This window comes from Triticum dicoccoides, chromosome 7A, assembly GCF_002162155.2.
Source record: "Triticum dicoccoides isolate Atlit2015 ecotype Zavitan chromosome 7A, WEW_v2.0, whole genome shotgun sequence".
NCBI classification, from domain to species: Eukaryota; Viridiplantae; Streptophyta; class Magnoliopsida; order Poales; family Poaceae; genus Triticum; species Triticum dicoccoides.
In genome coordinates this window covers 227508600-227534208 of record NC_041392.1, presented here as the reverse complement: position 1 = coordinate 227534208, position 25609 = coordinate 227508600, and the positions used below count along the sequence as shown (strand labels likewise).

Genomic DNA, 25609 nt, shown 5'->3' with positions numbered 1-25609 from the left:
GAACTTCAACACGTAATTTGTTGCCCACTTTGCTCCAAATCCATTCTATCAAATAGCACACTCTAGCATTCAGTAATGGAAGAGATCGGAGTGCAGCACTGACGCCTAGCTACGAGTAGTGCGTGAGCCAGCACAGCCCAGCCCAGCGCGTGCGCAGACAACGCCACAATGTGGGCGGCGAGACCACTCTCCCCCACGCCCACTCTCGCGGGCGGCGCTCAACTGGGCCGCCAGGAACGCAGCCGCCGGGACGGAGCCGACGGGACAGAGAGAAGGACCTGGGTGTGGAATCAGCCGGAGAGGCTCGAACTCCTGGCGGCAGAGCTAGGTCAGATCGGCCGAGAAGGAGGACATGCGCGAGCGCGTCGGCGGCGGTTGAGGAAGATAAGGGGAACGAGCGGCAGGGGAGGGAGAGGAGGGGAACAAGCACGTCATGGGAGAGAAAAATCAATGCGAACCGGTACGCAAGTTCACTTGGCGGTGGCAATCGGGAGTAATTTCTGTCAACTCCCGCTCCTTCGATTTCTGGGAGCTCGGATGTTTCAACTCCACCGCTCCTCTAATTTTACACTACGTGGTTGTTTGGATAGGGGGGATTAACATTGGATTTTCATAAAACAAGTTTTCAGCTGATTTTTAGTAAAACGGGTATTATTTATTTTTCTGGGCAAACCCTGTTTAAGAAAAACTTTGTTTGGGCTACGAGAGGGTGAATCCAGCTAGCGTTGTTCCTTGTTTGTTTTGGAGACCGATTCAGCTGATGAGTTTGTTGAGGAAGGAGCGGAGAGAGAGAAATCTGTTACGTCAAGTTTTCTTTAATCCCGTTTTCACAAAAACGAGTAATACTTGTTTTTGATAAAACACAGTTTCCCAGCTTTGTAAAACAGAATTATCCTTATCCACGTTTTTGTTGGAGGGCCCAAACAAGGTTTTAATCTGTTAGGCAGTTACACGGGTTCACGGAAAACCTGTTCGGCTAATCCTACCTATCCAAACAAGGCCTACGCGAATAGCCAGCTTCCCACTTGTATAACCAGGATTTGGATCGTTCGGCTGGGCTTCCGACCTGGAGCTGAGGATTACGGAGGCAGAGGGCTACCGAACACGCCCTTAGTCGTAAAAGAAAAAAAATATTTTTGGCTCTTTAAAAAGATAGTCTTGCGCGATCATAAAGCCTCGCTGAGAAGAAAGGAACCCATGCGGCAACTTCGCCTGGGTTCTCAACCTCGGCGTCTAGCGCTGTCCCGGCGGGGGCCATCCACACCATGCACTTGCTTTCACCGGCAGGTGATCTGATCAAACTGGCGTTACACGGCAGGTGCCAGTTTCTTTCCCAAACCAGAAAGTTTTATCATCCGATGCCTTGTGTTGACCTCCCGTCAAGCGGGTAAACCAAAATCTAAACCGTGCTCTCATCCCCTACAAAAGTTTGTCTTTATTCCTAAAATATAGTACTCTTTTTTTATAGAGAGAAAAATATAGTTCTTCCTCTGAAAAGAAACATAAAAGATCTAAACGCTTTTATATTTCTTTACAGATGAGTACATATTTAGTGTGTCAATTTGGTTTAGAGTTAGTATGAGCAACTCTAGCAGGAAATAATCGATGCTACAATGATTGGCACATAAAAGATTATCTAGCAGAGTCATCGTATATACTCCCTCCGTTCCATATTACTCGTCGCTTGTACTAAATCAGCGACGAGTAATATAGAACGGAGGAAGTACATGATCATTCAAATTTATTGAACTCGTCCAAAAATAACCTCGTAGATATGGAGGTTATGAAGGCCAGATTTGCAGCCGCGCTCTCCATCGCCAACCACCGACACCGGAGGGAAATATCATCTTCTTGCTCCTCGCCGCACATCTGGGTTTTGAAGCTCCCTGATGCCCATACTTGAACCAATGGGCAGAAATAATCACCGGCGAGGGAATGTGACCGCTAACCACCCGCCTTGTTAATGGTGCGGTCGCTTTCTCGTATTCTCATGGCGGTCCGTTGATACTAGTGTCGGTACTTGTTTTCACTTGTGAGAGAATAAGTCAAATTACCCCCAAAAAAATCCGTTGTCATCATTTTGATTGGAACAATATTTTATAGTGGTTCTTATGTTGTGTTTTCAGTTGATGTAAGGAAAACATGAATGAGCTGTCAAGAGAAGAAATCGAAGGTGCGTCTACTCTCAAATGTTCGAAAAAAACCAGGACACTTAACACACGGCTGGTTGCGTATCATACGAAGGCTTTTATCCATGCTTAATTCAGCTTCTATGTTTGCTAATATACTCCCTCCGTTCCAAATTACTCGTCACATAAATGAATGTATCTAGAACTAAAATACATATAGATACATCCATTTTTACGACAAGTAATTCGGAACGGAAAAAGTAAAAAAAAGAAAACTGTACACAAGAAAAATGTACACAACATATGTGGTAACAAATTATTCTATTTTCTATTCATATATGCCAAGATTATTTAATACAATTATATTCTATTGAGCTACAAGCTAAAGCCGAGTGATCTAGTGTTGGCTCAAGATCAACTCGTTCTCGATCAAGCTACATAAACTACTCATATTTGACTGATTTCTTTTCAAGTTGATTTTGAGTTGATCTCAAGCGGCTCACGAGCCTTGAGCTTTTATTGCAGCCATAGTTGTTGGATGAGAACCTTTCGTCCCAAACGCTGTGCACGGGCGGTGCGAACTCTCCCCTATGGTGCACTAGTCGTGACACCCGCCACATCCTCCTCCCGTGATTATTGTGGCACCGGCGGTTCCCTTGACGACATCCATGGGGGATCTGGCGCCTGTGATGAACTGATGACTGCTGGGGATCAGGCACTGATGGCTTCTATCACGATGGGTGGTGTCGATGTGCGACTCGGGAGCATCATCCCCGTCAACGACTCCATACCATCAACGACGTCACCATCGTCCCCACTATGCCTCCTCGTTTATCTTCGTTCCATCGAGGCCTAGCCTAAGCCCGAGCCCAAGCATGAGGACCCACTCGGGGCGTGTTGCAGCTCTTTGAGCTCAAAGCAATGGAGAAGAGGAGCACACCGAGTGTTTTGGCCTCGCAAGTAGTGATGAGAAGGAGCAACATCAACTCACGCCCGTCGCTCCGAGGAGGAAGAGGACGACTTCGTCTCCATCGACGAGCTCTCGGACTAACCATTGAAAAGTGGTAGCGATAGAGTAGTGTAGGTAGTAGTTCCTAGCAATGCCGATTAGCGACATTGCATATTTTGAAAAATGTCGATTGGTGACCGTTCTAGTTGCAAAATATATGTATTGCGACGACTTTTGACCGCCAATATAGTTGCTAATTATGTGTATCGTGTTTGATGACGATCATGAACTTTTTGTTCGGATTAAACGTAGATTAAATCAAAATAAAATTTTGAAGCAAATGAAAGAAAGACAAATATGAAAGCTACTGTTTGGCGATTTTCTGTATAAACCCGACAACTTTTAAATCGTCATGAAGCACGCTTCCACATGGCGGATGGTAGTCCAAATTATGTCTACTCTCATATAGTGTTTTTGTTAACTGGAGGAATTCATTGATAAATAACTCTATCAACAAAAGGCACAAGTAGAAAGGAAAGAGAAAGCAACCAACAAGGACGGCAAAAATCAGGTAAAAGGGTAATGTACAGAGGTTTTGTTCACATATGAGTGAGGATCGCAAAAAATCATATGTGTGAACACGCCTAGAATAGCTGTTTCAAATGGCAATATTATGCATGAACAGTCCTCACTCATATGTGTTATCGAATGAAATATGTAGAAAGAAATGACTTTTGTGATGCAATTAATTCAATTAAAGTATTATTGAAATATTTTGAACACAATGCATACGCTCATTTCTATGAACACATACACGTATACCCTAACCTTATGAGCACATTCGAAAGACTAAGGTGACACATTATTTTGAGATTGACAAAAGTCGTCACAGACATCAAACTAATCCAACACTTGTTCGCATTAAATATTGTACAATTGACTAAATATGAAATCATAATCTCATGTTTTTCTACATTTTAGATTAAATCCACTGAAAGAAAAGAATTACGAAGTATTGTATGTGCGAGATTCGTGCCTCGGTCCCCGTGCAATTTTGCGTGTGTCACTAGCCAAGAGATATGGCTGTCCGGCCAAACAAGACAAGGAGTACTGCCTGATCGAAAAAGCAGATGAAAGGCTTTCCCCGGCCGGCAGAGTTAAAGAAGCAGGCGCAGTAACTCCGGCTAGGTAACTATGCGTACCTACCACACCTGCCTCCCATCTCGTCCGTCCACACGTCGTACGATCAGATCCTCGCCGTCCGGCCCTTTCGCCCAACGGCCTTCTGTGCATACCGGCGTCCCGCGCACGGGCCCCGCGGACCAGTCGCGTTAAAAAATATTCGATCGTGCATCGGACGCCTCGGATCCCCTGTAGTCCGAAAAGGCTAGGCTTATCTACGGCCAGTATCACGCTGAACCTCCCCCTGACAGGCGGGTCCCGCATAGAGCGCCTTTCCAACTCTTTTACTTTGCATCCCTAAAAAAGAACTCTTTTACCTTGCAGTTGTCCACCCCTTTCACGACAGATGGGCCCAGGTGAGGTGGGGCCGGAGGTTCAGTGTGCGTGACGGAGAGCGGCTAGAGAGCGGCTGCAAGGCGGTGGGAGGGAGCGGAGCATAAAACGGACGTGACCAGCGCCACGCCTCGCCTCGCCTCCCCATTTCTCTCTCCCACTCCCCCATTACGTCTCTTGCTCAGACCCTGTGCGTGTGTGAGAGAGATTCTCGTCTTCCACTTCCACCCCCCAAATATCGTGTGCGCCTTTTTTTTGCTGCTCATGTTGGCTTCGTGCGGGAGGAAGGGGTTATGCCAGCGGCAGCGGGGATCAAAACCCTAGAGGAGGCGGCCTTCTGATGCGAAGCTAGGGGGCGCAGCCCGGCTGCTTGAGTCAGTGAGGTAAGCGATCGGTTGGTTGGAAACATCGGGGGGCCGATTTCATCGGCGGGCGTCGCTTCCGGCTAGAAATCTGGGGGGGAATGCCTGCGTTTTGCGGTGATCTTGGTGCATTTTTTGTTGTTATTTCTGTTAATATTTCGTGTGCTTGCTTTTTTGGGATGTTTTCCCCGGGCGTGGCATTTTGATTTGGTTGGTTGGTCGCATTGCCTATGATTGGGTAGTTCCGTACGCGCATGCGTCTTCGTAATTAAGGGCCGGATTTATTCCTATCGTTTGCTAGCCGTGCTGGTGGGGAGCTTAATCGCCGCGCCCTTCTCGTTTTCTGGCGATTTTATTCCGCTTAAAGGCGCGGGGTTTGCTTGGATTTAGGGGGGTTTTGCGAGGGCGCAGAGACGCCAGGAAGCTTCCGCGACGCTGCCGCTCGCCGCGACCTACTTGGCCGCTCGCATTCGCCGTGCCTCTCGCCGCTCGCCGCCGACTCCGAGTTCGCTGCCGCCTCCACATCCAGGCTCTCAACAACTGGGCGGCGCAGGCGGCGGCTTCCGGGTGGTGCGTTTGCCCCACGGATATCTCCATCATCTCTCGTCCTCTCAAACGGCATCGATTGCTTTTTTTTCGGGGCTTATGGGTTCGTGGTTATTATTTTTGAAATATCTCTGGTAAGGCTCGGGGTCAGGGAGTTCGAAGGTACTGCGCTGTAACCCCCTCTGCTACTAGTGCTCCGTAACAAACTGAGACTGCTTTTAAATTTAGCGAGGAAACTGGGGAAATTTGGAGATCTTAACCGTCAAGGTGTCTATCCACTTTCCGTGCACAAATGCAGGCATTCCTGCATGCATGTGTGTGTGCGCCTGCCTCCCTATTTTTCATCATGCTTCTGTTTTCTTGCCAATAGTGCCTAAACCAAGATAAAGTAGTTATGCCTTTTTTATGGGGTTTCAGTCTTCGATAAGTTACATGGCGTTCTTAGTTTTCTCTAATGTTATACTGACTTGGTCGAAATTAGGACATCGAAGCCGAAAACAGAAGTCCAGAAAAATATTAGCTAGCGTTTCTCTTGGTCCCATATAACTTCGTGCAACTTCAGTAGGAAGGTGATCTGGGGTAGGTATTGGCATGAGTGTGAACGTTTAGTTTGGTAGATTAATATTGCTGTATCTCAAACAATTTGTGTGAGTTGTGAAACATATACAGCTCTACAGTATGATAAACAAATATTTGTGGTGCTTAAACAGGTTTTATAGAGGCGTAAAAGTGAAACAAGGACCTTCCAGTTGATACCAGATATGGCTGAGATTGCTGATGAAGATAGTTCTGGGGTAGGTATTGGCATGAGTGTCAACGTTTAGTTTGGTAGATTAATATTGCTGTATCTCAAACAATTTGTGTGAGTTGTGAAACATATACAGCTCTACAGTATGATAAACAAATATTTGTGGTGCTTAAACAGGTTTTATAGAGGCGTAAAAGTGAAACAAGGACCTTCCAGTTGATACCAGATATGGCTGAGATTGCTGATGAAGATAGTTCCACCGGCATTGATTTGATTTGTGCCTTGTGTGATAATGGTGGCGAAATCGCAAGGTACATGTTTATTTGTTTTCTCTTTTTTGTGCTCTGAATGAAATGTAATGAAATAATCAGTTATAGTTCTTTATTACAGAATTCTCAACCATTTATTTGTTTTGGATCGCTACTAAAACTATTGAATTTGAAACAAAGTAAAACCATTGTTAATCATCAACATGCACCTTCTATAGGTAGAAATGGCTTTATTAGAGAACGTAGTCGCTAAGCTTCATAGTTCTTATCATGCAATAATCTATACGTTGATGCTGTTTAACAAGGTGATGCCTTGACCTACAACTTATTGAGAATGCAGCTTGGCTTATAAATTGCCTGCTGTTTTGTATGGAAGCTCTAGGAAAATGGTGGAGTTCTAACCATGCCTGGTTATATGTGTATGACAGTTGGATGTTTTATTCCACTTTGTGCTCACCTGGAGTACTTGATCTGCTTACTACCTTTTACAAGCTTTGCTCTACATGTCGTTTACTAGCTGGGTTAACTGCTTAAGCGTTATTCTCTGGAAGTTTTCTGTTCAAATCAGTTCTTACCCTTTGTTACATAAAAATAAAATACATGTAGAATGAGTATTTGGTCCTATTAAATCTGTAAGTATCTTTTTTTTAAAACACACGTTTTGGTTCCATTCAATTGTTCTGTTGTATCCCTTCCATAATAGAACACTAGTAAGCGTGCACGTGCAACGCACGTTATAACCTGAGGCACATATTGAGCAAAAGAAACAAGACCCCTCTTAAATCTGACTACAACTCAAGCCTTTCAATTGGCATTTTTCAAAAATTCAGTACACGACACGAGCTTACACAGAAACTCTAGTCACATATATCTGGCATTGCTACATCTTTAATTCTTCTATAAAAAAACTACCATATGCCCTGGGATAACCACCATCTGGACATCCATGTGATGAAAGCTTTGCACCTTTCACCTGTGATGATTCTTAGTTGGTTGTGCCTCTGCCTCCCCTTATTCTCTGAAAGATATAAACAAGACAGTGTCATGTATAATGCTCTTGTATCTACAATGATCAGCCAATGAAGTTGTGCGAGCTAACAGCTTTCCAACTTGATTACAACTCAAATCTAAAAATCTGCAGGTTACGAATGATTCTGATGACCTGCGATGGCAGCACCTTGAAACTAATTTTTGAATAAAACCGTGCATTTGGAATACAAAGAAATACTACACTGGAACATGCATTTGAAGAAAAATACAATAATTCACCCGGAGAAAGGAACAGTACTAACAAACTGCTGCATGCAATCAGTGGTAGTACAAACAAAAAATAAGGTGAAAAACATGCACATTGTTTAGAAGAAGCAGACTGTTGACTGCCTTTCCCATAAAATAAATGTTTTTCTTTCACATAGCTTATAGCTTACAAATCAGCAGAGAATGTAAAATTGATACTGTATTAGAAAATGTGATAGCTCTGGGATATAAATAGGAACTTTCTTCAAGTTCACAAATATATAGCTTGTCCTTTCCTTTGTCCAGAAAAAAATCCCTGAAATATAAATAGTAGAACATCATGCACCATTTGTGAAGAGCACTTACTTGAACATATGTTGATTTCTGAAAATGCTAATGTGCAACCTATATGGGACGTGGGCATTTTGGAGGCAAGGGAAGCAATAACATCACCCAGTGCAGACAGTGACTTGTTGATGAACTTTACCTCCTTAGATCTCTCTCCATCTACTTCAGTTTTAGCCAAGCGCTCACTTCAAACCACATGTGGGTAATCCTTTGCCCAGTTACCACATGCTCACTGGTGACAGTGACCCTAACCAAGATGCAAGTAAAACAAAAGTTCAGATAACGTTATCCCATTGCTAAAATATTCTCATTACCATGTCAAGTATGCTACTCCCTCCGATCCAAATTAATTGAAGTAGACTTGGTAACACTTTAGTCCAAAATTATACTAAGTCAGCATCAATTAATTTGGATCGGAGGTAGTAAATTAAATCTAGATTACTGACCTCACGACTGACAACTTCTCAGCACATACAACCTCTGAATAAAACAATTAGAATACAACACATGATAAAATTATTAAAACAATTGGATTGTACAGAGAATGGCGGTTCCAACTTTTCTGAAATGTTACACTTAGCAATTAGGATGATGCGGATGGTGAAGTAATAGAACCAATGCATGATATCATTGTGTGTAAATTTCATCAAGTCAGGTAAAATAAACTTTTAGTGCTGACCATTCCACAAGCACATAGATACGACACATCAATACACACACTTACGTTGGTGCTTTACTTAAGCAGTAGTATTTTCACAAAGCCCATGCCAGGTGTATGCCAAGTGCACTTCACCGAGTTTTACACTCGCCGAACCCTACCCCGAGTCCCCGAGTACATATCAGCATAAATGTTTTTTCTGCAGTGCATTTGCACGTGCAACGCACGTATAAAACACTTGATAATTCCTCATTCATCATAGTTAAGAGACAATTATTTGAATAAAAAATGTATTGGCATGAATCGATAAATGTTCCTGTCATACAGGAAAACGCTTGCTTGCACCTATTTTGCGGCATATAGGATCTTTTTTACATGAAGCGACGAATGTTCCTGTCAGTTACACACAAACAGACACCACTGGAATCGTCTCGCATGCCAAGTATAAAGTTTGGCGAGTTTTCTTTCGTCAGGAGCTCAGCAATCACAGTAGTCTACCGAGTATCAACGTATATGAACTCAGGAAACCAAAAGAATCTTGTAAACACACCTACCTATTTTCCCAGTTTCGAGGGAAGGGGACTTCATGAGACAATATAAACCCATAAAACTCAAGTCATTGATGCCCCGCTCATTCTTTATATGCATCAAGATGCTCTTGAGATGTAGATGTTAGTTTATTTTGCACTGAAATATGTCAAAACACTGAAATGCTGAAAGAAAAATACATGATCTGCAATGAAACTTTTCATCCATATTTCATAGCATTCACAACTGCCTAAATAATATGGAATTGCCATTGGCTGCAAATTACAAAGTCTGCGCTAAATAAGCAAACCTTATACAATTCTAGTGCGCTACCATAATTTTTAGACTGCGGAATTCTACAAAATAAATGAATTTGGAACTGCCTAGTGGTCTACAATCCCAGTAATCAAGCAATCCATGCACACTTTGTATAATAAATGGATTTTGCTTGAATAACAAACTAACTTGTTGTACAGTTCTACAAGCAGACAAGATAACAAACCTATAAGAGAAGATATGGAACCATGGAAGTACAGGGAGATTGAAAACACAAGCCTGGCGTGTTCTTCACAGCAGATAATGTTGATTATTTCTTATAAACCGTACTTACTATGTTCAACTGAACTGAAGTATACTAATTAAATTTGGACTAACCATGCTGTCCTAATACATCAACCAGGAAACAATTTCAAAATATACAAATAAGATCATGATGAGTAGTTTATTTGTTAATCACAATGGACACAAATTTCAAATTGGCTTCAAGAAATAACATCATTTGTACATCTATGACTTACGAACATCAGAGCAAATATTTTTATGATACCAGCCTGAACTTCAAACAAAATTGTCCTGACGAACAACTATCCAACTGTACCACCCTGCACATCAAGAAAAAAAACATCACATACTCACTGCATTCCTAGATTTAGAGTGTTTTTGTGGCTCTATTATGTGAAACACCTTCACTGACAGAAAGTAGTGGTGCCAGTTGTTTAAGGAGAATAATAATCCACACACCATAGCCAGGACATATTTTTTTCTTTCACATTTGCATACAAAGGAAAAAGCTCTGTAGGAAGATATTACCAGCACTTCGAAAGGAATCGATTGCAGTAGCGGTTGCATAAGAAATGATGCACTGATTTCTCTCGAAGCTTTGCTGCTTATTCACACTTACAAAATTCAAATAAAGACCACCAAAAACAATTCGAACAGTCTGGTCAGTTCTAGAGGATTTTCCATATGTGACACTCTCCTGAATGTTGAATCTCAGCAATGTTGTAGAGGAGTAGGCCAGTCTAATTAATTAGATTTACATGTTTGTAAGTCTCGATCCTAGAAACTTGCAAACCTACGGTTCAACAAAGGCTGCAATTTACTTTTTACTGAAAGATATGGTATCTATTGATCTCTCTCTATCTTATGGCTGAGATGAACATAATTGTGGAAAGAAGCCTCCACTGAAATTTTAGTCTCCAGTGTGCGCCACCAACCAATTTCCGAACTAAGGAGGCGGAGGGGGAGTTGCATTACCAGATTTTGAAGCCTAGGACGGTGTGGTAGTGTGAAGCTGCTGCCCCAGCAGCAACTGCAAAATAAGGTACAGTTATACACACCCAGCACATAACTTGGGATCAAAATTGTGAGAGTAGCGTATGATATAACAGCTATACACACACAAATAGTCGTGGAGTAGCAGCTTAGGACATGCAGAGATAAGATGTGCAACTGAACATGGAGAAAGAAGGTTCCAGCGGTGGTGGAACTCACCTGCGATGCCGTTCTTGTCGCCTTCGCCATCACGTCGCCTCCTGGTTGTCCACTCGTGGGCTTCATGGGGGACCCTCGGTCGTGGCACCGGGCCTCGATGGAGTGCGGCAGGCTGCTGGCGGCGGAGCGGCTGACGCAGGGTGCCATGGCGCTGCGCAGGGACCCGACGACGCCCGACTTCCTGCTGCTCCCGCCCATCTTCTGGTTCCTGGCGCTCTCCTCAGCCTCGCGAATTGCAGGGGCGCCCGCCTCCTCCTCCTCCTCCTCCAACCACCTCCCGCTCCACCGAAAGAGATCGCCGAGCGGAACACCTTCATTGCCGCGCGCCTCGCCGCCTACTCCCTGCCATGTCCGACCTCCCCGTCTACTGTTGCGACCCCTCGACGCTCACCAGCCCCGCGCCGGGCCAACCTCCGCAGCGTCTATCTCGGGGTGGATTAGGAAGCACGCCGAAGAGGAAGGGAAGGGAGGGCCGGCGGCGCAACGTTGCTATGGATCCGCATTTCTCAATCCAGGGAAAGATAGAAGGGGAATCGTGCCCAAAAATCACGGGGTTGTGGGGCGGGGCCGCCGGGATCGGGGACGTGGAGTGCTAGAAGAATCGCAGATCACGCGTCTGCTCGGCAGAACATTTCATCTCAGACGTTCATCTAGACGGCAGACCGTTCGCCTAATATAGGCAGTAGGATGTGCTTAGATTGATCTGATCTGACGGTACAGGTTATTCTGTGTACAGTTTGTTGTGTGGCTTTGGGAGAAGTCATGTTTGCTTTTTTAATAGTAGTATAGATGCATTAGCATTTTAGGTTGAACCTTAGTTTCTCATTATGATTAGTAATATGTGCTTCTTCTAAACTATCTGCAGCTGTGAAGGCAAGTGCCTGCGGTCATTTCATGCAACAAAAGATGCTAGTGAAGACTGCAAAACATTGGGCTATACTAGGAATCAGTTTGATGTATCTATTCTGACCCTCAGTCGGGAGTGAATCATTATTTTTACTTTTCTTTACCTATTCGAGGCATCTTTTGATGAGCTTGTACATATTTACAGGCGATGAAAGTTTTTCTGTGCAAGAATTGTGAACATGAAAGATATCAATGTTTTGCCTGTCACAGGTTGAGTTCAGCGAAAACAAATCCTCCTGAGGTTAAAGCCCTTTTACCTGATATAGTTTTGAGAAATTTCAAGCAGACTAGTTGGCCGCTTACTCGAATTATTATATCTTGTAGGTATTTCCTTGTGCCTCAACAAGTTGTGGGCACTTTTATCATGCTAAATGTGTTGCACAATTGCTCTTCCCTGAAAATGAAGCAAAAGCAACTGAGTACACGGCAAGGATAATCAATGGGGCGAAATTTGCATGCCCAGTCCACAAATGTGATGTTTGTAAATATGGTGAAAACAAGGAGGTTAAGGAGCTGCAATTTGCTGTTTGCCGACGGTGCCCAAAGTCATATCATCGAAGATGTCTGCCAAGGCAATGAGAACTTGTTCCCATATTTGTGACTGTAGTTCGCATTCCTTGTTAGTTGGTATTTACTACGCTGCCTTGGATCAAACTAACACATATGTACCTGTCAATAGGAAAATTGTCTTTGATGACGTAATTGAGAATGGTGTGTGCCTTTTCCAAAGGGCATGGGACGGTCTTCTGCCAAAGAATCGCATCTTAATATATTGCCTGTAAGATTTGTTTCCTTTAGACAATTATTTGTTTTCCTTGCTATGTTGGTGCATCTTTCTGACTATATTCTTTTTTTGGCCAGCAAGCACAATATTGATCCAAAACTTCGAACTCCTCTAAGAGATCATATTAAGTTCCCTGATGATCCTATCACTAAAAAATCATCCAATGTGAATGGATTGAGAAGGGTTAAGATACGACGCCTTGATGACTGCCTCCCTGTCCCATCATCCAGTAGCAAAAGACCCCTCGGTACATCAACTTGTTCTTCCTCCATCAATTCGATAGCGAAAAGGAAGAAAGAACATCTGCCTGGAGGTACAAAACATCCCAGTATGCAAAAATCAGTCATGTCAGTGATCCCCATTAGCACATTCCCTGAGGTTGACATAAACACGGCGACGAGGTAAACATATTACTCTTTACTTCTGTGCTCTTTGTTCATCTGTCTATGATCTTCAGATGCACTCGATTACAAATTTAAGTTTACTGGTTAAGTATTTATAAGAGCGTATATAGTTGCCATGCCAAAATTTTCTCTTAGAATTATTATTTGCATTTTTAGTAACAAATGTGCTAAACGAATGTACTAGTAAATGTTTATTGGAGTGTGTGAAAAGTCAAAGCTTGAATTTGGGAATGGAGGGGGTGCCAAAATTCTTGTACGTTAGATTTAAGATGATTTGGGTGTTTAAGTTTAGTTGTAAAGTTAGTGGACGACAATAAGAAAAGCTTAAGGGTCACTGGACGCCACCCTGTAAATTTACGTAAGCAGTTGCAAAACAATTGTTATTTTTGATGAGTTTATCATCTTCTGATGATGAGCGGAAGGTTCTTGAAACGCTTAGATTCTTGCAGAATGCTGATCTGATAAGCCAAAAAGTTTGTGTATCTTGTGTCAACAAATATAGAACTGCACAGTATGTGCTGATGTGTGCCAATCAAGATAACAAAAAACCTTTAAAATGCAGGGTCATCATGTTTACTTTGTTCCCAATTGTTTATGTGCCGCCATCATATTAAATATTCTGATTTCTGAGGAATGCTGGCACTGCTACCTTTGCATTATGTTGTGTCCAAGTATTTGTTCAATTTGTGCATTTCAATACTGTTGTATTCCTTATGTTGCCATAATCCGCAACACAAACACCGAGACTAACCTAGTGGTAGTCTCTCAGGATTTATGACTTTGCACAGAAAGCATCATCAAATATAACTATTGAGGATGTACAGAAACAGCTAGTGGTTTCGTCTACGTACACGTCATTTATGAAGAATACTGATAAAGTTACATTGGGAAAGGTGGAAAGATCTGTCGAGGTACTCTACTGCACTTTCTTAGAAGCAGTGACATGTATTTGGTTGATGCTGATGTGTATTCTTGGCAGGCTGTTAAGACTGCGGTTCATATGTTAGAAAGTGGTGCGGATATTGAAGAGGCCAAAGATGTATGCTCACCATATGACCTTTTCCAACTTGCAAAATGGAAGGTACATGCAAATTCATTCTTTTGTTTCATCCTTGTGTTTTTAGGATTGTAGAATTTGGCTGTTTGTGATAACTGATAATTGGACATTGAGATACTGAAAGTTATTGTAATGATCTATGAGATACATGCTTGTAGTTTTTCCCCTGACATGGTATGCATATGATCGTAATATAAATGATATTATGAGCTATTATGTGCAGAACAAACTGAATATATATCTTGCCCCGTTTCTTCATGGCACGCGCTATACATCTTATGGGCGGCATTTCACAAAACTGGACAAGCTCGAGAAGGTAGATCTACACATTATTTAAAATATGTCTTATTTGTTCCTGCTATGGAGTTTTCTTCTGTTCACTATTTTCTGGTAGCGAGTTGTCATGTTGCGACTTCTGAGTAATGTTCTGACATGTCCCGCTTGTTGTGTTGAAATTGGTCATAGGATATGTTTGTCCACGTATGCCTGATCCCAAATTGGCATCCATTTTTGTACAAATATAGTTGGTTAATGCTGACATTAATTACCCAGAGTAGAGTTGGCACTTAGAGTCATGGTTGAGAATCTAGTTACGTGCAGATTCAACAAGGTTTTTTTTTGTTAGAACGTCAGCTTTATTAAACTCTTAGACAAAGTTACAAAGGGTCTCCCGGATACACTCAGGAGTAGAATGGAAAACAACAACACTAGACAAATTTTTACAAGACTTAGCTAACAGATGAGCAGCTATATTCACTTGCCGACGAACATGCTTGAACACCACAGACACAAAACTCCTTGAAGCAAATTTTATATCATTGACCACAGTACCAACGATGGAACGGTCAGAGATACTTGAATTAATCCTAGTAACCAGCGACTGGCAATCTGAGGCAAATATCACTTTGGAGAATTGTTCTTCTCGGGCCAGATACACACAGCTCTTCGTAAAGCCAAAGCCTCCGCAAGTTCAGGCTCCAATGCCCCAAGGTTGTTCCTCAGTAAGCGTTGTGGCATCTTAGGGTCCAGTTGTCTATTAAGCTAAGTCTAGAAGTATCCAGGGTGAGGGTGTGTGTGTGTCCTGGTAGAAGAGTCTGTTTGTGGGAAGAGTCTTGTCATCTCCTAGATGAACCCAGCCTAGTCTAGAAGTATCCAGGGAGTGTATCCTAGTAGAAGAGTCTCTGGGTAGAATCCAGTTGTCTCTTAGATGAATTGTCCAGGGTGTGCTGAATTACTGTTCAGTGAACATTCAACATAAAGGGTCTATATAAGGGTGTATTCCCCTTGTAAGGAGTCAAGCAAGGAAATATCTAGGTCCTACCTATGCTTCTCTTCTACCCCTCTAATTCTCCTATCTTTCCCCACTACCTTTTACTGTACCACGGCGCCTACACGGCAACGACCCTCGCGTCCAGCAAGTATCCCACCCCACAACCTTGGTAGCCAACGTTGGCTACAACAGTGCGGCGCCTACACGGCAACGACCCTCGCGTCCAGCAAGTATCCCACCCCACAACCTTGATAGCCAACGTTGGCTACAACAGTAAGCTTTACTTATGATCCCAAAGATCAAAGAACTTGCACATCTTAATATATAGACGACAAATGAATGAGTTAACATGATTTGGTAGTATTCAACCATGTTTTTTACTGCAAATTACAGTAAGAATATTAAAGAAGATACAAAGTGCATTGAAACTGTGAATTTGCACTTGGTAGCAGCATTTGTTGGGACTTTGTAAGATCGGTCCTTTAGGGGCTGGTTATCTTTATTTGGTAGTCTTTTTATCTCTTATATATTGAGGTACGTAAGAAGCCTCCCTCTGATAATCTGATTAAAGAGGGGTTTTGCTTTAGGGTTAAACAACAGTGAACTTGATCTGCTCCCTGGAATCTTCTCCTCTCCCCTTGTATCATCTAGCCCTTTATCTTGTGCTGCTAAGAATTTAGACAAATCTGCTCCCTCGAATCTTCTCCTCTCCCCTTGAATGATCTTAGTATTAAACACTAAGTCCTGCATTGAGCACAAAGGACAAAAAACTTGGGTAATATATTTCTTATTCAGGAATTTGGCGTAACTAATATTAATGTTTAAAAATCATCTATATCATTTTTTGTTTCTGTTGGCTATAAACAGAATTCAAGGTGAAATCAAGATATATTTATTATTCAAGAATTTGTGTGACTAATGTAATGTTAAAACGCGTTCGAGATGAACTCTGTTTCTGTTGGTTATAAACAGAATTCTAGGTAAAACCAAGTTTAAAAGTTTGGGGGTTAAATTAGCAATCTGCACCTCCTAATTTGATACCTATTGCAGAAAACAGCATGGCTACTATTCCCTTGCACTTAAGAATGGTCAGCAGGTACTTTACGAAGATACCTGTTTCTGAGACGCAATTTTATAAATGCATAGAAATACTACCCCTGGTGGTTGTGTGGAACTGTTGCCAAATTAGGTAGTGGTAAACTACAATATACTCCTTAGGGCATGTTTTTAATAATAGAATTTCTTCATAAAGTTCTGGTATTTTGTTGAAATTTGACTTCTCCAATAAATACAATTTTTCCAAACAGCACATTATTTGTTTTGTACAGCGGCTACTCTTCAATCTCTGGTTTCATTTTGTTCTCTTTCATTGGGTTGAAAATTGTGCTTGTTATCTTGCTTAGAAGGTTATGGTTAGTTCAAGCTTTGTATATACTCTAGGTTGCTTCCTGTTCCTAGGTTGTTTCCTGTTCCTGACTGCATTCTTAATCTGTCTTGCTGAAGTAACTCTGGTGATTTTGTGCAGATTGTAGATAAGTTACAATGGTATGTTCAAAGTGGTGATATGGTAAATTTCTGTTTTGGTTTTTGTTACTTCAGTCTTGAGTTGTAAACATGCATAAGTGATGCACCTATTATAGCCCACTTCCATCTCATCTCATACATGCATAGAATCTGTTATTTTGATCATTCAGTCATGGATTTTTTTATACTACAGTGTTATCATACATATATGCTGTCAGTAACAATCATTGACGGCCAAGTCAGATGGTGATGCGCCGGTAAAAAAATACCGAGGCAATTGTTTGAATAAAACATTGCATTATGTTTGTCTGCATAAAAAGTTTATCATTGATTTTGTTTTATTAAAGTTTCTACCAGTTTGTAATAATGCAATATGATCACCTGCTTGGACTAGTTGCCATTCTTGGATTAACTAGAATCTGCTCATAATGTGCATGTTTGGACTATTTTTATTCATGAATTTAGCTTCTATTCTTTTTTCTGTCTCAACTCTGGAAGTTAGCTCACCACTTATTTTAGGGACCCAGATTCAAAATTGACTGCAATATGTCCAACAGAAGCTGTTTATCATGACCTGTGCATTTTTCTTATTCTTTTAGGTCGTTGACTTCTGCTGTGGTTCAAATGATTTTAGCACATTATTGAAGGAAAAGCTTGAAGCTTCTGAAAAGAATTGCTTCTATAAAAATTATGATCTCATCCAGCCAAAGGTGCTTGCATTTCTCCAATTGTTATACATGGTCCATTTTTATCTTTAATAGTTTAATATTCCATGTACTATGAAATACTCCCTCCATCCAGAAATACTTGTCATCAAAATGGATAAAAAGGGGTGTATCTAGAACTAAAATACATCTAGATACATCCCCTTTTATTCATCTTGTTGACAAGTATTTCCGGACGGAGGGAGTAGTTAATTGCAGATATAGATAGGAGCCTGACCAGGCATCCAATGTCTTTTGCTACTCCCTTAGCAAATTTTTGATTCGTTGAAGTGTTGTAGCACAGCGGACTGATACAGCATTATAAATATTTCTCCAGAATGATTTCAATTTTGAGAGGCGAGACTGGATGACTGTTCAACCAGATGAATTGCCAGCCGGATCCCGATTGGTATAGCTAGTGTTACTTTGCTCATGTCCATTATGGCAAACTTCCAGATTTTATGTATTCAGTATTTGCTGTTATCGTCAGATCATGGGCCTGAATCCCCCTTTTGGGTTTAAAGCTTCGCTTGCAAACCAGTTCATCAACAAAGCCCTAAGTTTCAAGCCAAAGCTGATAATTCTTATTGTTCCCAAGGAAACAGAAAGGTACTTCTTTTCTCTTTATTCATCCCCATATAGCTTTCTGGTTCTCTTAATCTCCAACAATGTTCCACACTTGATGATGTGTAGGTTGGATAAAAAATACCCACCTTATGAGCTAATATGGGAGGATTCTAATCAGCTTGCAGGAAAGGTATGTTTGGACAGTGTTCCCCTTGAAAACTCCTATACTTTAACGCTGATGATAGAATTTCGTTCCTGATGGTTTCTTTTGGAAAATTACGCAGTCGTTCTATTTGCCTGGATCGTTTGATGCTGATAATAAGCAGATGGATCAGTGGAATCTATCACCTCCTCCTCTTTCTCTGTGGAGCCGTAGTGATTTTGCTCAGAAACATAATGAGATTGCTAAATCAAAGGGGCACCTCTGCAGCAGAAGACCGTGCTATAATGATTCACAAAGGGACATCGCAGGCAATGCATATATGAGCACTAGTGGCGATTTGGAAATGGGCAGTAGTGAGGGCGAGGCGTGCATCCCTGATGAAGAAATGCAAGGAGAGCGACAAGCAGAAGCCTCCGTGATAGACCAGTTGTTGGCTGACACATATCATGATACCACTAGTTCTCCAGGTGACTACTGGACTGATACCAATGGCCGATCAGGGCAACCTCGCAACTATGATACTCCAGGTGGAAATGACCCTCCAACCCATGAGTATTTTGCAGTCAGGGCAGCTGAATCTGACATGAGCATTTCGTTGTCAGGCAGAAGTGCTTCCCGGAATCAAAACCAAACTGTGTCAACCTCTGATCATGAGCCTACCAATGATCATATTGCTAGTGTATCTGCCGAGCAACCAACCGATCCTGCTGATTGTGACGAGGTAACATCAGCTGATGCCCAGCATGGGCTGGGAGACCCACCGTCTGCACCAGAAAATGCAGCTGGAGTTCAATACCGAATCCTGGAGGACTCCCCACCTGAGGAAGGACAGCGAATCCTGGAAGACTCCCCACCCGAGGAAGGACAGCTGACACCTGAGGAAGCACAGCTGAATGATTTGTCGTCTACAGATGGAAATGCAGCTGGTGTGCAGATGCTGGAGGAGTCGCCACTTGAAGCGGATGCTCCAGTGGCTGCAGCGAATCTGCCACTAGCGCATACCTTCCCGGGGCTGCAGTTTGCAAGTGCTCCCACGTGGCCTGGATGCTATGCCGCCCGTGAAGTTCTGTCTCGAGGCATGGGCTACCCGACCTTCCATCAGGGAGCCTCCTACAACTTGCTTGAGAAGTAACATTAACCAAGCAAGCAAAGTTGATGCCATCTTTTGTTAGCAATGACCGGTTGACTGTCTTGCTTTTAACCTGGCCAGGACGTCGAGAAAGAAAGGGAAACCAGCGACACCAAGTAGCTGCCTATGTGCCTCGGCTTATCTTACAGGTGTGAGCTTGTTTATCTTCTGCGGCCAGCTTTAAAGTGCTGAGGTTGTGTGTGCACCTGCACTAATTTTGTACTAAAACTGTATCAAGAGTCATTGTGATGATGCTTGTTGACATCGTGTTTGTTTGGCGTTGTGGCTGCTTTTTGCTAAGCCCAAATTTTGGCCAGAGAGCATACTTTCGTCGAATTTAGCTGTCATTGCTTCTGGCCTGTTGCTTTCGTATTTGTTACCGTGATTTCTTGTTCGAAGTCTCAGTTTGCTAAGGTGGCTATCCCTCATTCAGAATTTTGGTACTAAAACTGTATTTTTGCACGATGCAGTAATGGTGTAGCCTCTAATATATACGTCATCAAGATTTGTCCGTAAGAGTAGCTTCCTGTCTCTGCTATATGTTGGAACGGTGAGCCAGCGGCGACAACGCTGCGTTGGATGCTACCATAGGTGTAGAGCAAGAGCGTGTGGACGCGAGCGTGGGAAGTTGGAGCAGAAGCTGTCCATGGATGGGCAGCGTCACTCGCTAGTGGCAATGGGTATGGGTGGAAGAGCCGGGCCGATGTCGGGGATTCGGTCACGGGAACGTCTGACCGGCGACTCCCTACCTGGAGACCCACACGTGCAGCGCATTAAACGGGAGTATTATTATCCAGGCAATTATAAGTGTGTTAGGCCAATTCTAACCACTGGACGTCCGTTTTGTTCGGATTTTATCTGTTTAGGTCGGCAAAATGGACACACACATCTGCTCTTGGTCGCCTGGCCGTCGGTGTGTCCAACCGGCCCGTCGCATCCCAATTTGTCCATTTTTTGGACTTGAAATTTAAACGCGAACAAGAGCAAGTAATCTACTGCCCCCCCCTTCCCGTGTCGTCTCCCTAGAGGCGGCTCGGGCGGGAACCCTAGCCGCCGCCATCGGCAGATGTCATCGGGCAAAGCCCGCTGGCGGCCGGCAGCGGCGAGATCCATTCCCTCGCGCTTGGGCCTCTGCTCCCCCTCCCCCGCGCACTGGATCTCATGGTGGTCGTGGGCTACCGCCGGTGGTCCTCTCCACCGCGAATCGGTTCCCCTGCGCCTTGGTGACCCCCACCTCCCGGCGTTGGATCTTGGGGTGGCCGCCGCACCTCGCGCGGGCGCTGCTGCTGGTTCCTGTTCGTCGATGGTCCTCCCCGCTGTGCCACAGCGTTGTCTCCCCTGTCCCTCCAGTACCACCTCCTCTAGTCCCCCTCGCCTCCAATCTTCGGCTGCTCTAACTCGGCAGACCCCTATCCCCTAGGACTTGTTGCACCCAGGTCCACCGACCTCTTCTCTCCCAGTGGCTTGGGCCATGCATGCCTCGCTCTCTCAGGCTGGCTGGTGGCGGCTGTTCTGGGTAGTGGCGGCTCTTGTGTGTACAACGGGATTGCGGTTGGTGGTGGGCCCGACGGTGCCCGATGTCTCCTCTATTCGACGGCGGGTGGAGCTTGCCTCCCTGCAGTAGTGGCTCCAACCAGCGGTGGTTCCCACGTCTCGGAATCTTCTTGTGGCATTGGGATTGTTCGGTCAGGCCGTGGCGAAATCCCTGCACATATGTGCTGGTAACGGCGACACCTGCGGGTGTCGTCTCCTTCCTGAAGGCACTACCATGGCCTTATCCGTGCCCCTCTTCGAGCACCGGGGGAAACTCTAGATCCGTTTCTCAAGATCGGACGGCAACGGCGTCTCAACGCTGTCACCTTAATTAAGGTGCTGTCTTGGCTGCTCCTGGCGTCCCGGGTTTTTGATTTGGAGTTGTCGGGTGCCGTGCTTGGCGTGGTTACTTCTCTAGGCATGGGCATCCGGGGCGCAATGTACGACATTGTCGGCTCTTCCTCCATGGTTCCTTCCTCAGGCCCGACCGTGTCCTGCAACCCATTTGCCGACTCTTCTAGGCGCTTCTGGTGGGGGTACGTTGATCCGGTCGGCTCTTGAGTCGTAGCCACGTGTTGTGGGTGCCCCGCGTTGGTCGTGACGCGGCCTTGGTATCTTGTGTCTCATCTCCTCACCTTTCTTGGTTGGAGTTCGAGCTAGGCTAGTTTTAGGCTGTGTTGTTTCTTTTGTGTTTTCCTACATTTTGCTGTGGTGTACCCCTTCCATCTCTATGTAATATTCTTTCTTTGTGATGTTCTCTTCTACCTATCAATGAAATGGTACGCAATCTTTGCATATTCGTGATTTTTTTGAACGCAAATAGACAATGCTAAAAAATTAAAAACATTAAACATAAACGTCCACCAAAGGCCAGCCCAATACATTTCTTAACTAAACTTAAAATTAAAAGACATAAAAAAACCTAGATAGCCCGTCGCCGCCGTCGTCTTCAGTTCCAGCCGTCGCCGTCGTCGTCACCCTTGAGGTCGATGTAGGCTGACGGAGTCCAAAGGTGGGTTGGCGGCCCCAGCCAGGCAGGAGGCGATTGCGGTGGCACCTACACAACCTATGGCTGTGGCGGCGATGGTGACCACGTGCTGGGTTCCACATCACGGGCTCCTCGTCCTCGATATTTTTTGAAACTATGATGATTTTTATAGCAAATTCGGAAACTATACACCCTAATGCATAAAAATCAAAAGTATCACCCTGTCGGCCTCCTGTTGGCCGAAGAGGGACTTTTCGGTCTACTGTTGGCCGAAAAAAGTGGTCTTCGGTCAATGGTAGGCAAAAAGGTGGTCTTCGGTCAACACCTGCTCTTCTGTTTTAAAAAATTCATATCAATTAGAATTTTTAGTATTTTAATTTGATTCTTTTTGCATTAGATTATAAATTTTATGAAGTTTCTCTGAATATCAAGTTTGACTAGATTTGAAAATTTGAATTTGAATTTTCATGAATTTGCTCAAATCACTAGATTGCCTATAATTTGAGCTAGGAGTATTTTTTAGATGATTCTTTTTTGCTACTGGTTCTTTGTGACTTTGTTTATCAGTAGTAATTAATTGGAAAATTTTAGGATTATTTAAAATTAGATTTTTATGAAAACAGTTCTGTTTTAGTGTTTTATAGGTTTTGTGCTATTTCTTTTAATTTTAATTACTCTAAATTGTTTTCTTTAGCTTTTTTGACATATTCTTTTAGTTTCTGTTAATTTATCAGTAGCTATTTTATTTGTAGTATTTTTTTGTATTTTATTTATTTTATCCTACTAGAAAACTTTGAGCTTGATAGGAGTTTATATTTAGAAGTGCCTTATAAATCCTGTACAACCATTGCCGTTTTATACATGAAAAAACTATACTTTCCCGCAATCTTTTTCCCCCATTTTCCGTCCCGCCATTTTCTCTGCTGCCATTTTCTCCCGCCATTTTCTTTCCCATCATTCTCTCCCGCCACACTAAGGAGGCCAGTGTAGTCTCGTCAAGATGTCCGGTTATCCTTTTGATCGTAGTTGTTTTCACCCTAGTATGTTCAAATGTCTTTTGAGTTTAGACACCAATTTCACGATAGACAATAGGATAGTTTCATGGGACGAACTCCTCAGTAGTGACACCTTACTGAATGAGTTGGCTCACGCATTAAGTAGGTGCGGGTAGCCTGCAAGGACCTTTGAGGAAATACGAAAAGAACTTCTCAGGTTGCATGGAAGATGGAAGAAGCAACAACATAAGGGTGAAGCATTCCTAAAGGCTGCAGTAGAACATACTTATTTATAGACCCAAGACAGCGAGGATGAAGACGATATTTTCATGCCGAGCACCAAGGGCAAGAGTACCGCATCGTCAAAGGGCAATAGTACCGCATTATCAAAGGGCAAGAGTGCTGCATCGGCGGAGGATGACGATAATGCCTTCATGTGGAGTGTGAAACACTCTCTAAGAGAAGTCATAAGTGTGAAACACTCTCCGATGATGATGACGAAGCTGTTGGGGAACGTAGTAATTTCAAAAAAATTCCTACGCACACGCAAGATCATGGTGATGCATAGCAACGAGAGGGGAGAGTGTTGTCCACGTACCCTCGTAGACCGAAAGCGGAAGCGTTATGACAACGCTGTTGATGTAGTCGTACGTCTTCACGGCCCGACCGATCAAGCACCGAAACTACGGCACCTCCGAGTTCTAGCACATGTTCATCTCGATGACAATCCCCGGACTCCGATCCAGCAAAGTGTCGGGGAAGAGTTCCGTCAGCACGATGGCGTGGTGACGATCTTGATGTTCTACTGTCGCAGGGCTTCACCTAAGCACCGCTACAATATTATCGATGATTATGGTGGAGGGGGGCACCGCACACGGCTAAGAGAACGGTCACGAAGATCAACTTGTGTGTCTAGAGGTGCCCCCTGCCCCCGTATATAAAGGAGCAAGGGGGGGAGGCCGGCCGGCCCTTGGGGCGCGCCAAGGAGGGGGGAGTCCTCCTCCTAGTAGGAGTAGAACTCCCCTTTCTTAGTCCAACTAGGAAGAGAGAAGGGGGTGTTGGGGAACGTTGCAGAAAACAAAAAATTTCCTACGGTTTCACTAAGATCCATCTATGAGTTCATCTAGCAACGAGTGATCGGATTGCATCTACATACCTTTGTAGATCACGCGCGGAAGCGTTCAAAGAACGGGGATGAGGAAGTCATACTCGACGTGATCCAAATCACCGGAGATCCTAGCGCCGAACGGACGGCACCTCCGCGTTCAACACATGTACGGTCAGCGTGACGTCTCCTCCTTCTTGATCCAGCAAGGGGGAAGGAGAGGTTGAAGAAGATCCAGCAGCGCGACGGCGTGGTGGTGGATGCAGGAGTCACCGCAGCAGGGCTTCGCCGTTCTACTACGAGAGGGAGAGGTGTAGCAGGGGAGAGGGAGGCGCCAAGACTCAAGGGTGCGGCTGCCCCTCCCCCCCTTTATATAGGCCCCCTAGGGGGTGTGCCGGCCCTAGGAGATGGGATCTCCTAGGGGGGCGGCGGCCAAGGGGTGGAGTGCCCCCCAAGTCAGGTGGGGCGCCCCCCACCCTAGGGTTCCCAACCCTAGGCGCATGGGGTGGGCCAAGGGGGCGCACCAGCCCACTATGGGCTGGTTCCCCTCCCCACTTTAGCCCATGGGGCCCTCCGGGATGGGTGGCCCCACCCGGTGGACCCCCGGGACCCTTCCGATGGTCCCGGTACAATACCGGTGACCCCCGAAACTTTCCCGATGGCCGAAACTGCACTTCCTATATATAATTCTTCACCTCCGGACCATTCCGGAACTCCTCGTGACGTCCGGGATCTCATCCGGGACTCCGAACAACTTTTGGGTTACTGCATATTCATATCTCTACAACCCTAGCATCACCGAACCTTGAGTGTGTAGACCCTACGGGTTCGGGAGACATGTAGACATGACCGAGATGGCTCTCCGGTCAATAACCAACAGCGGGATCTGGATACCCATGTTGGCTCCCACATGCTCCTCGATGATCTCATCGGATGAACCACGATGTCGAGGATTCAAGCAACCCCGTATACAATTCCCTTTGTCAATCGGTACGTTACTTGCCCGAGATTCGATCGTCGGTATCCCAATACCTCGTTCAATCTCGTTACCGGCAAGTCACTTTACTCGTACCGTAATGCATGATCCCGTGACCAGACACTTGGTCACTTTGAGCTCATTATGATGATGCATTACCGAGTGGGCCCAGAGATACCTCTCCGTCATACGGAGTGACAAATCCCAGTCTTGATCCGTGTCAACCCAACAGACACTTTCGGAGATACCCGTAGTATACCTTTATAGTCACCCAGTTACGTTGTGACGTTTGGTATACCCAAAGCACTCCTACGGTATCCGGGAGTTACACGATCTCATGGTCTAAGGAAAAGATACTTGACATTGGAAAAACTCTAGCAAACGAACTATACGATCTTGTGATATGTTTAGGATTGCGTCTTGTCCATCACATCATTCTCCTA

General features: G+C 44.2%; 1 protein-coding gene across 2 annotated transcripts; it reads left to right on the top strand.

The window, feature by feature from the left end:
* The first annotated feature begins 4738 nt into the window (after nt 1-4738).
* LOC119328583 (protein ENHANCED DOWNY MILDEW 2-like) lies at nt 4739-19916 on the top strand. 2 transcript variants are annotated; one of them, XM_037601563.1, is made up of 17 exons: nt 4739-4976; nt 6212-6295; nt 6427-6560; nt 11927-12017; nt 12113-12208; nt 12292-12539; nt 12647-12745; nt 12829-13152; nt 13925-14066; nt 14135-14236; nt 14436-14528; nt 17008-17049; nt 17606-17716; nt 18048-18119; nt 18201-18319; nt 18404-18467; nt 18562-19916. In XM_037601563.1, exons 3-17 carry the CDS (start codon nt 6478-6480, stop codon nt 19570-19572), a joined length of 2697 nt encoding a protein of 898 aa, XP_037457460.1. In that variant the 5' UTR covers nt 4739-4976; nt 6212-6295; nt 6427-6477; the 3' UTR covers nt 19573-19916. The 2 variants fall into 2 exon arrangements, with proteins under 2 accessions (XP_037457460.1, XP_037457461.1); XM_037601564.1 differs by lacking the exons at nt 4739-4976; nt 6212-6295 and adding an exon at nt 10771-10891 and having other exon boundaries at nt 6449-6560.
* Nucleotides 19917-25609: the final 5693 nt, after the last annotated feature.

Bases quoted from the DNA above. Each gene is read 5' to 3' on its own strand.
- LOC119328583 (XM_037601563.1), top strand. From the start codon at position 6,478: ATGGCTGAGATTGCTGATGAAGATAGTTCCACCGGCATTGATTTGATT. The intron at 6,561-11,926 runs GTACATGTTTAT...AACTATCTGCAG, and splicing joins AATGGTGGCGAAATCGCAAG to CTGTGAAGGCAAGTGCCTGC. The intron at 12,540-12,646 runs GCAATGAGAACT...ACCTGTCAATAG, and splicing joins CATCGAAGATGTCTGCCAAG to GAAAATTGTCTTTGATGACG.